The sequence below is a fragment of the Mauremys mutica genome, chromosome 14 (genome assembly GCF_020497125.1).
Source record: "Mauremys mutica isolate MM-2020 ecotype Southern chromosome 14, ASM2049712v1, whole genome shotgun sequence".
NCBI lineage: Eukaryota > Metazoa > Chordata > Testudines > Geoemydidae > Mauremys > Mauremys mutica.
This window is the reverse complement of record NC_059085.1, coordinates 29,331,227-29,351,267: the sequence shown is the minus strand read 5'-3', so window position 1 is coordinate 29,351,267 and position 20,041 is coordinate 29,331,227. Positions and strand designations below refer to the sequence as shown.

Genomic DNA, 20,041 nt, shown 5'->3' with positions numbered 1-20,041 from the left:
TAAAGCTTATTATACTCCCAATTAAAATACTATTCTAGTACTTCCTTACCGTAACCGGTTTCAGGTACAAGGGTTTATTATTACTATTTTGCTTAGAACCAAGCAGTTCAATAAGTCTCTGCCTAGACATAAGTCAGCAAGGTGTAAGTGACTAAATTTAACTTCAGTTACTATAGAATAGACATTGCATTGTTTAAAGACACTTGAAGAAATAATGATCGGAAATTCTACATATTACATGAAAACAAATATCTTCCATTTTATGGTGTGATATACCTGTCCTGTCCTCAGAATAAAATAATAAGAGAACCCTTTATTTGCAACAAGATTTTAATAGGGAGGAAAATACATAAGAGTTTAGTTAGTGGTACCACACCACACTAGTGATATTTTACAGAATGGAGCAAACCTGACTGCAATTACAATTTCCAACATATATACCGTAGTAGTTCTACAACTGGAAAGTTGCTGATGTCTGTGACATTCCACTGTAAATATAGGTGTTATTAAAAATTACAAATTGTCCTGTAATTACTTTGACAACCTCTTGAGCAGCAGCACCTATTAAAGTGAAGGGGAAAAAAGAATGACATTGGCAGGTAATTATATTTTAAAAAAACAAGAACATTATCTGGTTCAGATTTCAATATAATGATTAACCTCAGTCTGTCAAACTGTTTCAACGCTTTCCTGAATCAGGGCAAAAAGTGATTTGGTATTTTTTTTTCCCAATTCAATTTTTTAAAAAGGCATATGCATATAAGTTTATGTAAATATTTATCATGTGAACTGGTGAAAAAGAAAGAAACTGATCTTTCTAAATTAACGCAAGAGAAGTGTCTACATCCCCTAACCTGATTTTTTTTCCCTAATCAACCATTTTTCTAAAACACTTCCTCCCCTCCCATTCAAAAATCCCCTTTCCTTTCAAAAGAGATTATGCAATCCAGAGTCTGAGTATTGGAAAATTCAGGTGATAGAAAACTTAGCTAGTAATTAGCTTCTCTACGTTTTATTTCTTTAACAATTGAACAAGCTCTTAAATTTTATTTTATTGCTATAACCCCTTTTAATACCTCTATAAAAATACTGTGTTCATGTTTTCTTTGCAATTATAAACTCTTAACCCCTATCTTGTCTTCATACATTTTTCTAAAGTACCACATACACCCATGGCAATATAATTTTCTTTAACCTTTAAAAAAAAATCCAAGTTGTTTATATAACTAACACTTTAACTGTCACTGTAAGAAGACAAGCAAAAACAGTTAAGATTGCAATAATACTTCTATTATATACATTTCAAAATGATTTACATCTTGGTTATAAAATATTTATTGCAGCCTCAAATAAGGCAATGTTGGTTAGGTACAGATTTACAAAGTTTGCAGAGTTAGCAATGTCTACACTGAAATTAGAACTAAATTAAAATTAGTCATATTGTACTATTGTTTCTGTCAATGCTTCAGATTTTTATACTTTCACTAGTCATATATACACATAATATATTTTATTTTAAACTAGAGTAATAAAAGTACAAGTAGTATAACTGGCCTAATAAGGTCATTAATTTTCCATTATTTCTTTTATTGCAGTCTGATCACTTTCTCAGACAACTTTTTCCATATAGCATATGACACACCGACTTTAAAATGTTGCAGTACTAATGCAGTCTTTGTCTGCAGCCCATAGTTATTCCCTTTGCTCCAAATATACTGAAGAGGAATTCCATTAAAATTATAAAAATTGGGCTCAAAAATAGCTCGGTTGACAGTTCTAAATGGACCTATGAAAATAAAGTGATATTCTTACCTCCCAAGAATGCAGCGATAGTATGTGGCTCAGCAGCTCCATAGCGACAACTAGATAGCAAAAAGTAGAATAATTAGTATTTTAGGGCAGTTTAAATAAACTAATGAAAGTGACATCTTATCATACAATACTTACAATTCATGGACATAATCATCCTTCACTGTTACAGACAGCCCATATTCCTGAAGAAAACCACTGAGGCAAGATTTCAATTTTCCAATATCATCTTCCACTTGGTAGTTATACACACCTAAGACAAAAATTATGAGCCATTTCTCCTCATTAGACTTTAATATGCCAGAGTTAACACATCCAATAATTTTTAAAATTCTACTATGATTATCTTGTTTGTTATTGTGGTCATTAACATTTTTATTCAAGTAACATACATTAATATTTAATTATAGCTCTAACAATACTGAACAATCAAATACCACTGATGATGATTTAGTATTCTGCTGAATGAACATCATCATGTAATTTAACTATAATTTTTACAAGCAATTAAAACCATCAATCTGCATTAATTTGTTAATCTTAAGAATGTGGTCACTTTGTAATATTTGCACAATAAATGTACTCTAGTTCAAATATTTGCTTAATCATTTTTATAGTTTGTATGTACTACTGTATCATAAATTAGATTGTTATATTGCCTAGAGTGACTGATATGTATCGAAAACTATTGTAATAACCTACCTGGGTATCTACCATGCTGTTTATAAAATCTATCCACAGCTCGTAGCATTAAGTATAGCACTATCTCACTGTCTGGATTATCCATGCTTGAAACTGAAAATGATAAAAAAAACCCACACACACACCTCAAAATACAGATTTTAAATTGGTTTAAAAATAGACTTGGAGATAGATGGAATGATAAAAATATTTCATATTTGCTTGAATGTAAAACACTTTTTTTTTTTTTTAAAACAGTTTTGCCACCACACCCAGGGGCGGCTCTAGCGATTTCGCCGCCCCAAGCACGGCGGCACACCACGGGGGGCGCTCTGCCGGTCGCCGGTCCCGCGGCTCCGGTGGACCTCCCGCAGACGTGCCTGCGGATGCTCCACCGGAGCCGCGGGATCAGCAAACCCTCTGCAGGCACGCCTGCGGGAGGTCCACCGGAGCCGCCTGCCGCCTTCCCGGCGACCGGCAGAGCGCCCCCCGCGGCATGCTGCCCCAAGCACGCGCTTGGCATGCTGGGGCCTGGAGCTGCCCCTGACCACACCCCCATGGGAGACAACTGAGAGGTTTCCCTTCAAGCTTTAGTGATGGATTGTTTAGATATGTAAGTGACGAAGTATACTAAATGTTATGTGCCCATAGATTTTTATATAATCTCAGTCTGGAGCTGTCCACCTGTTCCTACTTCAACTCCACCAATGCCAACAATTGCTTGGTTGTGATATTTATGTCGAGTCACAATTTGAGTTTCATAATTACACTTGGCAGAACTTTATTTTTTTATAATTGTGATCGATAAAATATTTGTGTTGATTTAAATGTACACAGTTGCAGGAAATTATGGGGGGGAGGTCGGACAATTATTTTCATGACAGTAGGCATTGAGAGTCAAAAAGTTAAACTTTATAACCATTAAAACACAAATTGTCAACATTACATCAAAATACAGAAAGTAAATATCCTTAAGTCAAACTCTTACTACAAGATTTTTCTTATCTGCTTATCTGTAAATTTTGATTTTTAAATCAATCAATGGGACTATTTTTTTGGTTCATTTTCATTTTTGAAATCAGTGTTTACCCACACAAATCTAATCCTGCCAAGCCTATTTATAATGTATATTTACAGAAGAAACACTAAAGGCAATAATTATATAATAAATGGAAGTCTGCTTAAGATAGGCACAAAAAATGATGTATGGACAATGCATATTAAACTTTTTAAATGTAAAATTAAACAAGTTCCTGAATTATTGTACCCAATATAATATGAACCAGTTCAAGGAATTTTACTTATGTACTTTGTGAATGCGATAAACAAAACAATTCTTTTGTCCAAAACATTATAAGACAAGACTGAAAAGACACACACTAAACCTGCTGTTTCCCTTTTAGTATTTACCTCGGAATTTGGAGTTATGTATGTTTGAAAAGTCTGTAGCAGTTATGTGCCTAATTTTTATTAAATGATACTTTGCCACAATTTATTCACAAAATACAACAACTGTCAGTAGCTAAAAAAAGATAAATAAGTATTTGCTCCTGAGGAAGAACCTTTCTAGCTCCTGTTACAAAAAACTTAAGTCAGACAGGAGAGAATATAATTTAAAGACTATAACACCTTGATGACGATGAATGTTTTACTTACATGGCTGCTGAAGAGAAAATATCTGCCAGGGAAAACTACCACACACATTAATTCAGTGGCTTATCTTTGAGCTTTTAAAACAAAATTGTCATTTAAAAAATATTTTTTAAATTATGCTTTGAAATATATACAATATGTATTTTATGTTTAAGTATGGAGTCATGATAAAAGAAAAAGGTTCAAAGAAAAACTACAAATAAATAAAAATAAGTCCTTACTAATTTCATCCTTGTTAAATGTATTTAAACCATACTCTTCAGACAGGGATCTACACCGCACTACTCGAAGGAACGCTGAGTTGCTGCCTGAACACAGAAAAGAAATATTGGAGCACTGGTTAAAAGGGTGCATCCGACAAAGTGGGTATTCACCCACGAAAGCTCATGCTCCAATATGTCTGTTAGTCTATAAGGTGCCACAGGACTCTTTGCTGCTTTTACATATCCAGACTAACATGGCTACCCCTCTAATATTTTCTTCAGGCATTTTAGAATTTACTTATTGTTAAACAGTGTACTGTAAATCTATCACCAACTGATGTTATTTTAGTTTTTAATTGTATTTCTTCAGTGGTGCAATGTAATAAAATCTTTTAGATAAGTAATTTTTCTTTATAGGTCCATGAAGGGAAACAGTTTTATTAAAATGTTCTATATTTGTGTACTTCAAAATTCCAATCATGTTGCCTATTGTACTGTGATAAGGATTGTCAATACATGTGGTACCAGACTCCAGAAAGCATGATGCCTCCTCCTCTTTTATGGTCATCTGTTGGACCACAGGCATCAGCCCCACATTTTCTTCCTCCATCCTCCCAAAAGCTGTTCTCTTTCCTAAGTTGCACTAAATAGTGCTGCTTCCTGCTCTCTCTATGGCTGCCTACTCTCTCTGTGGCAACAGGCAATCTAGAGAGCAACATTCTAAAAATCTGTAGTTGGGGATGGGCAAGAGTGAACCTGTGGCAGTGGTCAAATGACAGAAAGGGGAAGAAAAAAACTAGACAGACAAATATGGATGAACATAGGGAAGGAGGAAAAAACACCACCTCAAACAAACCAAAAACTCTAAATACATGCCACAACTACAGCACTTCAAAAAACAATACTTATAGTTTCAGATGGCTGCTGTTTTCCTTGTCAATATGCCCTAGTATTTATTAATATACAAGGGTAAAACAAACTTTGCCCAAACAAACAGTAGTTCTATCCAGAATCATCAGTAATTAATTTTATTTATTTTATTTTTGTGGGCATTTAACGTTCAGGCATCTGCCTATAGCTTTCCATCCACCTTATTCTGACAGGTGCTAAGCACTTGCAACTTCTATTGAAATCAGTGGGAGATATAAGTGTCCATTACTTCTCAGGAAAAGGCACAACATTTGTAATACAAAAGAGATTCAAATACTGAGCTAGAGATTAATTTAGCTACATTGTGAATAATTTTAAGACTTCCTGAAATTTTGTATGTGCATAAAACAAGAATGATGTAATGCAAAATCCAAAGATACTTACAAAGCAATTTTAACTCTTTCTGTGAAATTGACTCTGGTGCCTGCAAAGGAATAAGAATATGTTTGTTCCTGCACAAGACAATGGTTAGAAGATTTACATTTTCAAAATTATACTGAAATGGATGTTACATCAAATGTTAGCCAAGGAAGACTTATGTGTTCATATGTCCCTTTCACTTAACATTCTAAATAGTCACAGGAAAGTACAAACAATGCAGAAATACACACACTGTATGTATAGTGAAATCATATTAGAACTTTATTTAGTAAGACTCTTCATGTGGTAGTTAAGTCAGCTCTTTACTGTCTCTATTTTGCTCCTTTCCCCATTCTTTACTGACTACATAAAAAATCATTGTCTTTTGAGAGAAATGAAATGAGGTTGTAACATAACTACCTTGCCTATTGACTGTAACAATTTACCCGCATGGTTACCCACAGCAGCAGCATCTTTCTTTGCTTTTTCACGGTATCTGTAAAGGGTAAGAAATAGTTTTAATAGTTTAAACCGCAGTTTAAAGCTACAGTTTTATTTTAAGAGCCTAAAATTGAACAACACTTTTATCAATGCCCTCCATTACTATAATGCTGATTGTCTTTGAAGAAGAAACTCAAATACTTACACATTTTGCAATTTGATAAATTTACCCGAATCTGCTATCATATCAGGAATAGTGCCCCGAACAGGTAAATTTCCTTGCCCCTCTTTTGCTACAAATTCTTTTACAGCTCGAGCTAAAATCCAAAAGGAAGGCGTCTGCAAGAGTACAAATAGCAGTAATTTATTTTCCTTGTACACAAAAGTATTATCTGTAATAATATTCCTACACAAACATCTTGTCCTTAGTTACTCTTGTTACCTGCTGTGTGAGATTGATGCAACGATCATCATTAAAAATGTCCTCAATACAGCTTGGAATCTGTAAGAAAAAAAATACACACATGTATTTACCTAAGTTTCTTATTCAAGAATTGTCCCAAAAGTAATTATGTGGGCAATTCAATATCTAAATGACATTAGACTTTCTAGGCAAAAGTCATTTTTAATGAACCTCCATGAAAGAATCTGTCCCACTGGCTACAAATACTTTAGGATAAATTACCTCTTTACCATCATATTTAGGAAAGTGTCAATTGCTAGAAGTGTAGGCTTCTAATTAACCCAAACTTTACACACCAAATCTGACCTTAGCAACACCCTTGCAATTTCAATGAGAACTGGAGAGGATTTAAGAAATGGAAACATTTGCCCCTAATTTTAGGAATTACATACATTTAACAAGGGCATCATTTCAGAAAAATTCTGAGGGCAGGAGGAGGGGGAAAAGTGTGTCAGCATACAGACCAAATAGCAACACAAATAAAAAATTGGGCAATTATTGCTTTCCTAATGACTGCATCCAAAGTCGGGGGAAAGGGAGAAATATGACTGTCCCCAACCCCATAGCAAATGATGCTCCTGGAATGTAGTTTTGGTTATGTCCACACTAATATTATTAGTCAAATAGGAGTTTTGTTCCAGCAAACATTCCTTTAGCCCTTCATAAATCAATACAGTATGTTAACTGAGGAGTAGACCAGTTCTGCAGTAACCTGAGGCTTGCTAATACATGTGAGTTGGACGTGTCTTTAAGAAAAGCTTAACACTTCAAGTACACAAGACCATGCAACAATGTTTTCCAAAACATACATAGTTTGTTATAAGAAATCCATAACCCTCTAAAAACTTTCTGTAGATCTCTTGATTTAGGTTAAGAAAGAACTGGTAAGTTCTATGCAAATGAATACTTTAAATTTAATAAGCTGTAAAATTTATTTCACTCAATTCTTTTAAACACTCATGAAAGTACTGCATGTTCACCTTAAGTGATACTGTGGAAATGCTTTTGACACTGATTTGGAAGACTGTTCTACTATCTGACTTCACTAAGTATTTTTAATGAATTAACTCCTCAGCAAGGAGCACAAGGCCTTTAACATTAGTTAAGCAGCAGAGCTTAGAAGAAGGAACATTTCTCTGATACAAACACCCAATTTTCATAAAAAATAGTCATGTGATGATATCCAAAAGTAAGCCTTACTCTTCTTAATACATCCATACCATTTAAAAAAAATTAGTTAATGCAGTGTTTATGAAAGTGAAGAAAAAATAGTTTAACAAGTGGCTCCAATCAGGCAGCATGTGGACAGGTACTTTGTACGTTTCCCAATACAACTGTGCCATTGTATTATAGCCCAACTGGAACTACCCTTTTGTGCACATACTACTGGTCCTGCCAAATTGTTCCAAAATGTTTGTTTGGTTTATAAAGAGAATAAGAGGAGGTCATCAAAATAACTTTGACTTTAGATCTGCTGTGGAATTTTTGTTCTGAAAAAACAAGGATACTATCAAAAGATACATGGTCCCCTTAGCTCTTCAAATGCATTATGTTCTATCATTTAAAACTTAATAAACTACTTTTACCTTAGTAACATTTAGTGCTGTGTTTACATTTTTTATAGCTTCTTCAAAGTTCTCTTCATCTTCTGGGATCCCATTTTCATTCTTTAAGATTCCTGTTTGAAAAGAAACAGGAAACACAAGCAATAATACAAACTCTGCCTCCCACATTACATTTATGTCCTGGCAAAACATCAGATTTTCTCTTGGCGAATCTGTGACATATCACTGTTCTAGTTCTGTCATCACAAAACATATATACATCACCACATTAAGAGACAAAAACGGCTATCTTCTCCCTCATCCATGTGTACAAATATTTTGATATAGTATTAAAAATACTTTGTGCTCATGATGTCTTCCATGGTAAGATCTCACAAGTTCATGTTATGAACATTAATGAATTAAATGTCACAATGTATAGGATGTAGGGAAAATGCTATCACCAAACAGACAGAGAAACTAAGGCACAGATGGAGCATGTGATTTGCTCACTGTTGTATAGAAGTTCAAATCAAAGTCTGTAACAGAATCCAGAGGTCCTGAATTTCTGTCCAGTGCTTTAATCACTACACAGATATAGATATATGAGATCATCATTTCTCTCACATACAACTGTTTCTTTATCTTATACTTATCAAAATACTTCTGGTGTCTGTAAAGTGACTTGCAGGTTATGAAACACTGAAGCTCTCCCTTTACTTGACACACAACAAAAATATAGTTGAACATAACTAACAGGAGATAAGGAAATGTTACTGACTGTAAATATAATTGTTAAAATTACTACTGTTTCACTTTAATACAAATGTTGAATAGAGTACTTACTCTAGGCTGCAGCAAAATCCAATTAGCATAAAACTCTGCACTTCAGTTCTATTAGGGAACCAATCTTTATTTTAATGCAAATAATTTTTTGAATAACTTACAGTGATGTAAATAGGATTTAGATATCAAGAGAAAAACAAATCCGTTTGTTTGTACCAGAAACTAAGTCTGTTCATAACTGGAAATAACATGACCTTGTTTCTATAGCAACTTAAAATGCTTTATTTACATTTCTTTTAAAAATACTCTGTACATTTTCATGCTTGTGAAGGGTGCTAGATTGACAGCCCTTAACAGCCAAGTCCTCCATCCAAAGACTAATTACAATATGGTCACTAGATATGTACATTTCCCTATGCTACTCACTAATGGGTGTCTCTATAGAATCACCACCTCTAGGGCTGAGAAAGTAATTCAACCTCCATGCTCATCTTAATCCTTGACCTTTCTGATGATGCTGTTAAGAAAATAACAACTTTGGAACTGATCTGTATGTGTGCATTAGCACTCACATGCATGTGCACGCATGAGAGATGTGGACACAACCATTTGAAAATGAAATGGGTACAAACTTATTTCACATTGGCCCATGAGCCAACAGATATTTTTCAGGCTGGTTTTATACCAATGACATAGCCTCTTAATTCCACTAATAAGGAAAACCCAGAGCCCTACTTTAGCAAAATTTTAATGTTAGGCAAAGGTAGATATGTTTTCCAAAAAGTTAGCATTTGTCTTTTCTTTAAAGAACTGCAATAGAATGAAGGTGCTTGCCTTTGCTTAGAAAAAGAAATAAGTATTACCAGATGGCTTCATAAGCCGACTCAGGATCCTAAGACACACCTATTCAAGAAATCATGAATTTGCATTGATGCAAGTTCAATTTCAAGCCACAGTGACAAGTTGTGTCTTGTATGTCTTTTCATAGTAGCCGAAATGCCCGTAACATATATTACCTTGTCTAATCAGCTCTCTGAAGGCTTCCTTTTCTTTGTAATTCCTAGGTATCTGCTCACTTTTCTAAATTTAAAGTATAAATAAAAGATAGATTAATCTAACAATTATCCTGTCACATGACTGCCTTCTTGTGTCAAAGTTAATACACATATATTTGTGTTTCAGTAAGTGGTAAAGGAAACATAGGGTAAAAAACAAACCAGACACTTTTCAGTAGTTACAGGCTTCATTCAGTGCCCCCAAAATAAATCTTTGGACACTGTTCAATGTGGTACTTTTTATCACCTGTCCAATTCTTTTTTACTCCCAAGTGATCTAGTTTGGAGTCAGATATACTTTCATTAAAAGCCTACATTAGAAAGTCTGGATGCTATATATTTGATTCATGATAAGACATTATCAACATACCTCACTGTACCATTTTGCTAAATACTTTGCTACAATCACAATCCATGGAGTGTGACTATGGTCCTGCAATGAACAAACAGAAAAAAAAATCTGTAATGGACAATTCTGAAAGTAGTTAGAAATAAATTATTTCTTTAAAGATGACAGCTCTGTATGTTAGATTACCACAGTTTTAAAATCCTATAATATTGAGGCACCATAGGAGAGTTAAGAACAACATTTCTGATTCAATAAAGTTGCCTAGTTTTGAACAATGCCTGTAACATTATGTAAACAGATTCTACAATTAAATGAAATTTCAGATAAGTTTGTCAGGGATGGGATGGTGTCCCTAGCCTCTTTGCCAGAAGCTGGGAATGGGCGACAGGGGATGGATCACTTAATGATTACCTTTTCTGTTTATTCCCTCTGAAGCACGTGGCATTGGCCACTGTCAGAAGACAGGATACTGGGCTAGCTGGACCATTGGTCTGACCAACTATGGCCGTTCTTATGTTTGTCATATATTAAATAAATCTTAAGAAGGGGGAGCAAATAAATACTAATTGTCTATAAAAGTTATGATGTGCTCAGTTTTGAACTTTTACAAATAACCCAGGAAGTAATTTGATGGTAAAAAACGCATTATATAGTTTAAAATCTAAATCTGAGAACTGCAAATTGCACAATTATTTAGAACTGTCCTGCATGTGGATTTAATAATTAAAATTAAGTTTAAGCCCTCTTAGATGCAAAGGTCTAGTATTATCATTAGGGTAGTGACCAGATGTTATACTTTTGATAGGTTAGGGCAGGAAAAAGGAGATTAGACATAGACCAGCCCTACTACAGGAAAGCTAAAAGGTCTTTCTTTTTCACATTGCAACTCCCCCTGTACTCTCCTTGGAAAGTAAGACCTGCTGCTAAAATTGTGACAGGAGCATGAAACTTGCATTTCCACAAGTGAAAGATTTAGGCCACAAATCACTGTTTATAATCTTCCTCCCCAATTTACATTTAAAAATGCAGACCAATTCATACCCCTAGGTTCTGTCAGTACTCACATATACTATAAATATCATACAGTAATCCGATCCAAAGTTTATATTTTTTAATTTGTAGCTTTGGGATTTGCTGTTTGAACTGAGAGTTCCAGACAATCAGGGCTGGCTCTACTGTTTTCGCCACCCCAAACAGCGTGCTGAATTGCCGCGAACGGCGGGGGCAGTCTGTGCGCCCTCAGAGCGGCACGCACGTTTCCACGGCAGCAGCAATTCGGCGGAGACAGAAGCTGCGCCGCCGTGGACAGCTGAACATAGAAACTGCCGCCGAATTGCCGCCGCGGCGGAAACGCGCATGCCACCTTAACGGCGCACGGACTGCCCCCGCCGTCCGCGGTGGCAATTCGGTGCACTGCTTGGGGGCAAAAACACACCGACTGCCGCCCCAAGCACCTGCTTGGAAGGCTGGTGCCTGGAGCCGGCCCTGCAGACAATCATTGTCAAAAACCCTTTTTGCTTTCCTCCTTAACTAGGGATGGTCACACTGCACAAAGATAAAATAGAGGGTTTGATAAAATAGAGCAAAATGGTGGTTTAGATTTTACCTCTGCACTCTCCTAATCTTGGTGCTGCCCTGTGAAAGCCATTCTATCTGCCCTCAGGATGCTCTAATTTGTACTGGGTTGCAAAGAGTACAGGGGTCAAAGACACAGCCAAGAATTGGCATAGCACAGGACATACCAACTACACCCTCTTTCCTCCTCTAGCCATAAAGGGGACAAATTATGCAAGAGACTTCACATTGGCTCTGTGCCATCAGTTACCATATTTTTATGGCCAGATTACACTAATCCCACCTAACATAAGGAAGGATGTTTCCCAAAAATGTGGCTTCAGAATGCTTACTATGTGAAGTGACATTTACAGCAGACACACACAGTTTGGTATTTTAACTCACAATTAGCTTTTGCGATAGCCAAATTCACTGAAGGCATCAAACTCTTTAAAAAAAAAAAAAAAAAAAAGGACCCTTGGGCTCCAATCCTGCAACCATCTCTGCACAGGGAGGGCTCTGTGCAGGAGGAGAGACCCATGCACATGGAATTACTTGCAAGAATAGGGCCTATTTTGAATGTGTTTTAGAATGCAAGTCTCGTGCCAACCTTTTTTTCCATATGATCCAAGTCATAAGACTGCATATGTTCCCTCAGCTCTGGAAATGGGTTGTCCAGTCTCAGATCTTCTAATGCATTGTCTGGATGAGATTCCACGACTGCCAAAGAGTTACACAAGATAATTTAATTTGAAAGATAAACAAGACAGATTGTAAACTACAAAATATAGCAGTAAATATTCAGTGCTTGGGTAGTTATGTGAGTCCCACTAGCATAATTACACATTAATGGAAGTAGTGCCTCATTGTAAATGTATTCTATAATATAACGCAGTATAGTATTGGACAAAAGTCTCCCTTCTGCTGCATCATTGGGTTAATTACTTGTTGCATGCAATTTTCAGTAAGTCATTTCCATGGCTAGAATGATTTTTTAGGGTGCAAAATTCCAACTGAAAATGACAAGGTTATTAACTAACACTAAATACTTCACAGGATAAAAATGAAATAGTTCTTAAAATATATAAATGTCATCTACATAAACACCACAACTAAAACTTATAGAAAAGAGCTTTCAATTCCACCTTTAAATCCATCTAAGTCTAATTTCTAAAGAAATCTCTTACCTGGATGTTCCTTAATAATAATTCTCATATAGCCAACTAGTCCATAAGTCCTACAGACTAACAGAGGGATGTTAGCATTCCAGAGAATTTCAGCTAAACGCACCAATATACTGAAAATAAAAATAAAATGACTCTTAGAACGTATAAGAGATAATCAGGTATGCAACAATAATTTTAAAAAAATACACTGTTTCCCACATGAGAGGCATTCAAAGGTAAAAATATAACATGATCAAAAGGATGTCATAAATGTATATGAAATAAGATCAGAAGAGATTTTAAAAGTTACAGCAAAAAGACATCAGATTATTTATAGCCATTGGCTCTTTAGCGTTGCATTGTTTTCTATGGTCCCAAACTTTTAAAAGGTCAGTTTAAAAAAAAAAAGAACGTAGGCAAATAAAATAATTGGAAAGAAAGAGATCAGTTGGATCCACAAATTGTGAAGTGGAACTCCTAATAGACAATCCTGACAAAGCTTCTGATAGAGTCACATGGAATTCTTCTTACTAAAGTAATGTGTGGCAATACAATTATGTTCACAGTTAGAAAAGAGGGAGTTGGATGGGTGATAAAGAGACCTTCACAAAGACTTGAAGGTATCACGGATCCCATTACATGTGAGGCCTCAAATTAGATGACTAAATTGACATAGCTATGGTGGGTTAGGAAGAACTCCCTCACTAGAGAGAAGTACTCAACATTTAAGTGAATTTGAAGACTGTGCCTAACAAGTCAATACAAGAACTTACAAAAAAAAAATGGTGTATTAACATACAAAAGGTATAATGAAAATCATCATCATAAAGCTTTCCTGTCTATAAATGTTGCATGTGACAGCAAAAAGGGCAATGTTGCTTCACATAAATTATATTTTCCCATAATAAAGCTGCAAACAAAACTGTAGTTGTAAGAAGACTGAAAAAATCTGAACAGGACTCTTACCTTTCTGGTAACTGGGTTGCAACCACTAAATTAAACCGACAGAAAAATGAAGGATCATTGTCTAGAAGTTTGTCCGGACTCTAAATAAAAGTAAAAAAATATTCACATATATTGGAACATAAATTTTGCTTTATCTCAGAAAGACACAAGCATATCAAAAGTTAAAGTGAACATATGTATTCAACACTGGAGTTGGATTCAAAATGCTAGATGTGGCTTCAAAATGCTAGGTGTGACTTCTGAATCTTTATTATCATTAAGTACAAATGTTATTTACGTATATACTTAAATGAACTTGACCCACATAATTTAAGATCTTATTTCCAGATCTGTATTACCATAAATTCTTACACTGCAATGACAGATACAGATAAATTTGTAACTAATTATTTTGCCATGCACTTAAACACCAGAACATGGATAGGAATTCAAGGATACAAACCTCTTCCACAAAATTTCCTGAAACATCATTATTTAATTCTTGTAAGAGCTCTGTGGCACTTTGGGCTCGGTTCTGTTTTAAAACAATTAAAAATATACCTGTAAATTATAGATATGTTTAAACATGTTGGTTTTATGTTTTACATACCTTACTAGTAGTATATATGCTGTATTACAAGTAAGTACATTATGGAATATTGATATAGTTCAACTATTTCAAACCTCACATTCATCTTAAAATCACTATGTAATAGCAAGGATTTTGTTTGAGCCAGACTGTACTTTACTTTAAAAAGATAGTCTAAAAATCAAAAAATGTAATAACTGGCTTATATCTAATTTTAAAAATCACTGTACTGGAATCACGGTAAGCTCCTGATGCAGCTTTCTTAAGCACTAAGTTAAAAGCTAAGCAAGCTCTAATGAAACTCAGAGCAGTGAGTGATGGCAAGAAGATCGTGAAGTGAGAAAGAGCTACTAAAGATACTTACAATGGAGGAAGGAAACTGCAGAAGATGAGGTCAAAGGATTGGGGGAGGGAAGAAGAGTGACACAAGGGAAGATAAGTAACAGCACCTACTAGCAGGTGAGGTAATTAACTTTAGGTAGATGGCACAAACCCAACTAACACTACAAAATGCAAGTCAATGTTCTTTTAGATAATGTAGGCCCCCCCCTCATTTTAAATCTTTTGTAAATAATGGTTTTACAAAATCTTTTCTACTGATAGACTAGAAACAATAGTGATGAACAGAGACAGAATAAAACTTTTAAGTGTTTTTTTAAGTTAATAAAACTGCCCCCTACTCCCTCTCCACTCAGAATTTTATTGATTTATCAAAGTTTTAAAAACAAAACAAAAAAACCAGAAAGAGGTAAGACTCCTTATTACCTCCTCCATCTCTCTCCCCGTTCTAGTGTGCACACACACTTCCTCCACTCTCACTGACATTGAAACATCTTCCCGATTCTCCAGCTCTTCCCTCTGCCTGAGTGACCCCATTCCATCTCCTAAGCTTCCTAGTCCCCTCAACCTCTCATTTTCAAGAGGTTTATTCCCCTCCCAATTCAGCCTTGGTCTTCCTCCTCTTAAAAATTCACCATGGGCCCTGAATCCCCTTCAGATTATCATCCACATTCTCTTCTCCCATCTCCAACAATTATCTACAACCATCTTCTTGAGTTTCTTTCCTTAAGTTCCATTCCACACGCTATGCTTCTGCCCTCACTATTCCACTGAAAACGCTCTAACCCAGGTTTCTAATATCTTACTAGACATAACACAGGCCTAGTGCTCCTTTCCCACATCTTGAGTCCCTCTGACAGTCTCAACCATATCCTCCTCTTGGAATATTTTCCTCTCCTAGTTGTCTTACTACCTCTTATTGTTCTTTCAGTGGGTCCTCATTCCCCCCCCGCCCCCGCCACACACTTCAGTTTTTGGTGGGGGCCTCCCAGGGCTCTATCCGTCTCTCCCTTCTGTACTTGGTATCTTTTTTTTAATTGATGACAAATCCACCTGTCCACCCTGGACTTGTCTTCCTCCATCAAGGTTAAGTCACAGCAGTCTTTTCAACATCTCCTTGTGGGCATCCAGCCACCAATTTAAACTCAACATGGCCAAAACTGGGCTTTTGTTCCCACTCATCTCCTGGAGCTCTGTTCTCCTCACTCACTACTATAGAAGAAAGGAATTTTTTATCCATGTATGTCTAACTTTCATTTTATACACAATCACTCTCTCAAGATACTTACAAACCGTGTTTAATATTGCTTTACCTGGCCAATATTGCTTCTTTGTAGAAAGAAACTGAAAAAAAAGAGAGACAGTAGAAAGTGACATTAATAACATCTTTCACCAAACTTAAGCTTTTAAGTTTCCCTACAGTGCAGAACATATTATATAGCTTCATGCAGGGCAGAAGGAGTCCTTTAATATCTATTTCCATCAATTATTAATTTTATTACATCTTTAACATGACTTCTTTTAAAACAGTCTTTTTGAATCTTGTAAAGTCAGATTTTTAAAGAAGCCTTATCCCAGTCCCTAAGGCCCCCCAATCTGCAAACTTTGTAGCACATGCAGAATTTCACTCTCCCAGTAAGGAACTCATTGTAGGTGAATTTTCATCCTGCTAAATTCTCCATGCAGAGGGATCCCTATGCTCACAGAGCCCTTCTCAAGTCAACAGAGCTTCATGTGGGCACAAGAGTCTGCCTGCACCTTACAGGACCAAGGCCTAAGTTATTATCATTAAATAGCTACACAGAGTCCACAGATGTTGCATTTTGATGTAAATCTACATATATTGTTTTATTTATGTAAGGATTTCTATTCTTTCCCTAACTGCATGCATTTTTCAGGAGTTATGGAAGCATACTGAAGGAACAGTACTCTGCTTCCTTCTCCAAAGCTGAAGAACTCCGTGTAGCTTCAAATCTTCTACCTTCCACCAACAGAAGCTAGTCTAATAAAAGATATTACCTGACCTACCTTGTCTCTCTAAATAAAAGTAGTAAGTTTTAATGACAAAACAGTTTAAAAGCCATGAAACTAAATTTAGATATATAAAAAAGTTTGTGGATTCTTAAGTCACTGTAGGAGAGTAAAATATTCACTACACTTCCTTGGTGGGTTTTTGTTTGTTGGTTTGTTTTTAAAGAATATGGTCTTTCCAACTAATGCATTTAAAAATTGGGAATTTCTTATTAATTGACCTATTAACACATAGTACATTTCACAACTATTCAAAAATCCACTCCCCAAAACAAAATAGCCAGTTTGTTTTGAGCATAACTTCTACAGTTACATAAAGTTAACCATTATTTTTAAACAGCACATAGTAAAACTACTGAAACCTTATCACTGCTGAACTTGTATAGAAAACTGATAGTAAACCTACTTATTTCCGACATCTTCTCCGGTGACTTGATTCCCATCAACAATCGTAAATGAGCCAATACCTTGAAAATAATACAGTAAGAAATAGGCACTCAATTATTCAAACTGAAATTCTTCCTAAAATTTAGGATTGAAATTTATTCACCTGGTAGTACTAAATTTTTGAGGATTTCAGTTCCTGTGGCTGTTGCATTTATCACACAAACATGAGCAGCTTCTAAAGCTTCTTGTCCATGATCACCCCACAACCTACCAAGCAAGAAACACAGAAGCATTCAGAGGAAAAAGTAACTTGTGGTAACAAATACAGTTTCAATGGCAGTGAGAATCTGATGTCACAGTCCATGTGGTTTAGCATACCATTTCTCCACACACTATTAAGTAGTGTATCTAGGAGCATGATTTACACTGGGAGTTTTGTCACTGACTTTAGCGAGGCCAGGATTTTACCTTTAGTCCCTTCAGATGTGGGGAAAAAATGTCTATGGAGAAGACAGAGCAAAAGATTCCAGACTGTCAAGCAACAGTTAAAACCATTCATATTGTCCTGTGAGACTTAAAAAATAAACTCCTGAACTGCAAGTGTTTTCAGACATGCTCCTCTCTCACTGCTGAAGATGTGTGTCTTCAAGATGCAATGTATTCTGTATGGTGACCCAGTACAGATTTTTTTAAAGCTGTTTCCAAAGCATTATTTGGCCAAACACCCAATTAGCTTATACACCTGCTCTGGGTTTTTGTTTTAAAGACAAATTCTAGCATATATGGCTACAGAGATAATTTCCAAACATGAACCAAAAATGTTTTCCTGCAGACCTACAGCTCTAGCACCTCTGCTGCTATTCAGAGTAAAAAAGGTATGGAAGAGTATCATTAATTTTCACTCCTATTATTGGAAATTAGGGAGCAATGACTTTCTCAAGAATCAAGTCATTTTCACCCCAGTACAAGTTTAATAAACTCTGAGGATAAGCAGACAGTGGAGCTAATGACTGGAGAGGCAGACTCAAAAATTAAAGTGGGGAGAGAAAAGTAGCTTAAATTTTTTAAGTGATGTGACAGGTAAATACGCCCTCCCCAATTTGCAGCCTTAACAGTGTTTTTTTTTTCCCTTTGTTTTTTTTTTTAAACAAAACCTTTTGGAATATTGACAACTGTTAAATTCCCACGCACTTTATAATATCGATTTAACTACTGACACAAAATGGATTTTTAAAAGAACCCAGTTATAAAAGCATGAAATATGAACATCGTCTCCAAGAGTTCACTAATGAGCACTTTTGGGATTATAGAAATAAACGAGGCAGTATGGACACTTGTGATCAGAGCTGGTCGAGAACTGCTTCCCCTATGCCCCTCATTGGAAAACGTTGAGTTTCCAACAAAACCATGGCGTACCAAGCAGCAAAGAATCCTGTGGCACCTTATAGACTAACAGACGTTTTGCAGCATGAGCTTTCGAAGAAGTGGGTATTCACCCACGAAAGCTCATGCTGCAAAACGTCTGTTAGTCTATAAGGTGCCACAGGACTCTTTGCTGCTTTTACAGAACCAGACTAACAGGGCTACCCCTCTGATAATGGAGTACCAAGACATTTCAGTCCTCAAGGGCTTGCTTTTCCCAACAAAATCGTTTTTCACGAACATTAACATCCTCAACCGCCCAGTTTTTCCCGAGGCCAGCGTGTGAGTGTGACCAGCCCCCTCCAGAGTAACGCCACCCCCCGTCGCAGCGGTGCGCGGCGCCGAGCTGCCCGCACCCCCGCCTCTCGGGGAGCGCTTCGGACTGGCCCTGGACTCAGGGAAGCCGCCTGGAGCCAGGCGCCCCAGCCAGCGCGGGGCAGGCCCCGCGGGGACGGTCACTAGCCAGGCCGCGAGGCGCACCTCGGGGCAGGCGGCGCGCAGGGCCCCACAGCCTGGTCCCGCGGGCCCGGCAGGCGGCGGAGCCGGTCGCCCAGCCGCGCCCCCAGGAGAAGGGGGAGGGGCGCTGCGCCCCCAGCGGTCCAGGCTGTGCCCCCCCCCTCCCGGCCTTGGGCCGGCCCAGGGCCTGAGAGCCGGCCGGGGGCGGCCCCCGCTACCTGAGCTGCCGGTCGTATCTCCGCTCCTTCATGCTGAGCCCGCCCTGCTGCGCCATGGTGCCGGGCCCGCCCGGCAAAACACCTGGGGTCCGCGCTGCCCGCGCTCGGCCACCGTCCGGAGTGGCCGCTCCGCTGTCACGGCGCATGCGCGATCGATCGGGACATGCTCAATGACGCCCGCTGAAGGCAGGGCTCTCCCTTTGCCCGTCTCTTCGCCGCCAGGACGCAGAGGGGGGGTGGGCGGAGTCTGTGCAGGGGGCAGGAGAATGAAGCCCCTGGGGCGAGAGGAGGAAGCGAGCAGACTGGCAAAATTAAGTGTGAAATTTTCTGATAAATTTGATTTAACAAAACTGTAAGAGAATATGTTCCTGATGTAAAAAACCCCAAAGCAAATAAAAATAGCACATTTGTGCACAAGCATGTTAATATTCAGTGATAGCTCTGCAAGGACTACTGGATTTCTAAGAACTGACTCCGATTAAACGCTTTGCTGAACCTAGGCCTATGACAGTAGCATGTAGTATGACTACAAATGTGTGACACTAACAACAGGATGGGCACAATGTCGGGCTCATCCTAAAAGTATTCAGTGTCAAACTTTGATTATTTTTAATATATAACTATGATGCATTTTCTAATAAATTATTAGTTTGCAGAAAG

At 37.2% G+C, this 20,041-nt stretch overlaps 1 protein-coding gene across 1 annotated transcript; it reads right to left on the bottom strand.

The window, feature by feature from the left end:
- Positions 1–293: 293 nt before the first annotated feature.
- On the bottom strand, positions 294–19,556 carry NAE1 (NEDD8 activating enzyme E1 subunit 1). Its single transcript, XM_044987685.1, has 20 exons — positions 19,382–19,556; positions 17,449–17,552; positions 17,305–17,365; positions 16,181–16,211; positions 14,403–14,474; positions 13,961–14,040; positions 13,016–13,125; positions 12,439–12,548; positions 10,296–10,358; positions 9,887–9,950; positions 8,127–8,218; positions 6,520–6,579; positions 6,283–6,416; positions 6,057–6,132; positions 5,661–5,700; positions 4,365–4,451; positions 2,512–2,604; positions 1,948–2,062; positions 1,813–1,862; positions 294–561 (listed from the first exon to the last, which is right to left on the bottom strand). Exons 1-20 carry the CDS (start codon positions 19,525–19,527, stop codon positions 452–454), a joined length of 1,698 nt encoding a protein of 565 aa, XP_044843620.1. The 5' UTR covers positions 19,528–19,556; the 3' UTR covers positions 294–451.
- Positions 19,557–20,041: the final 485 nt, after the last annotated feature.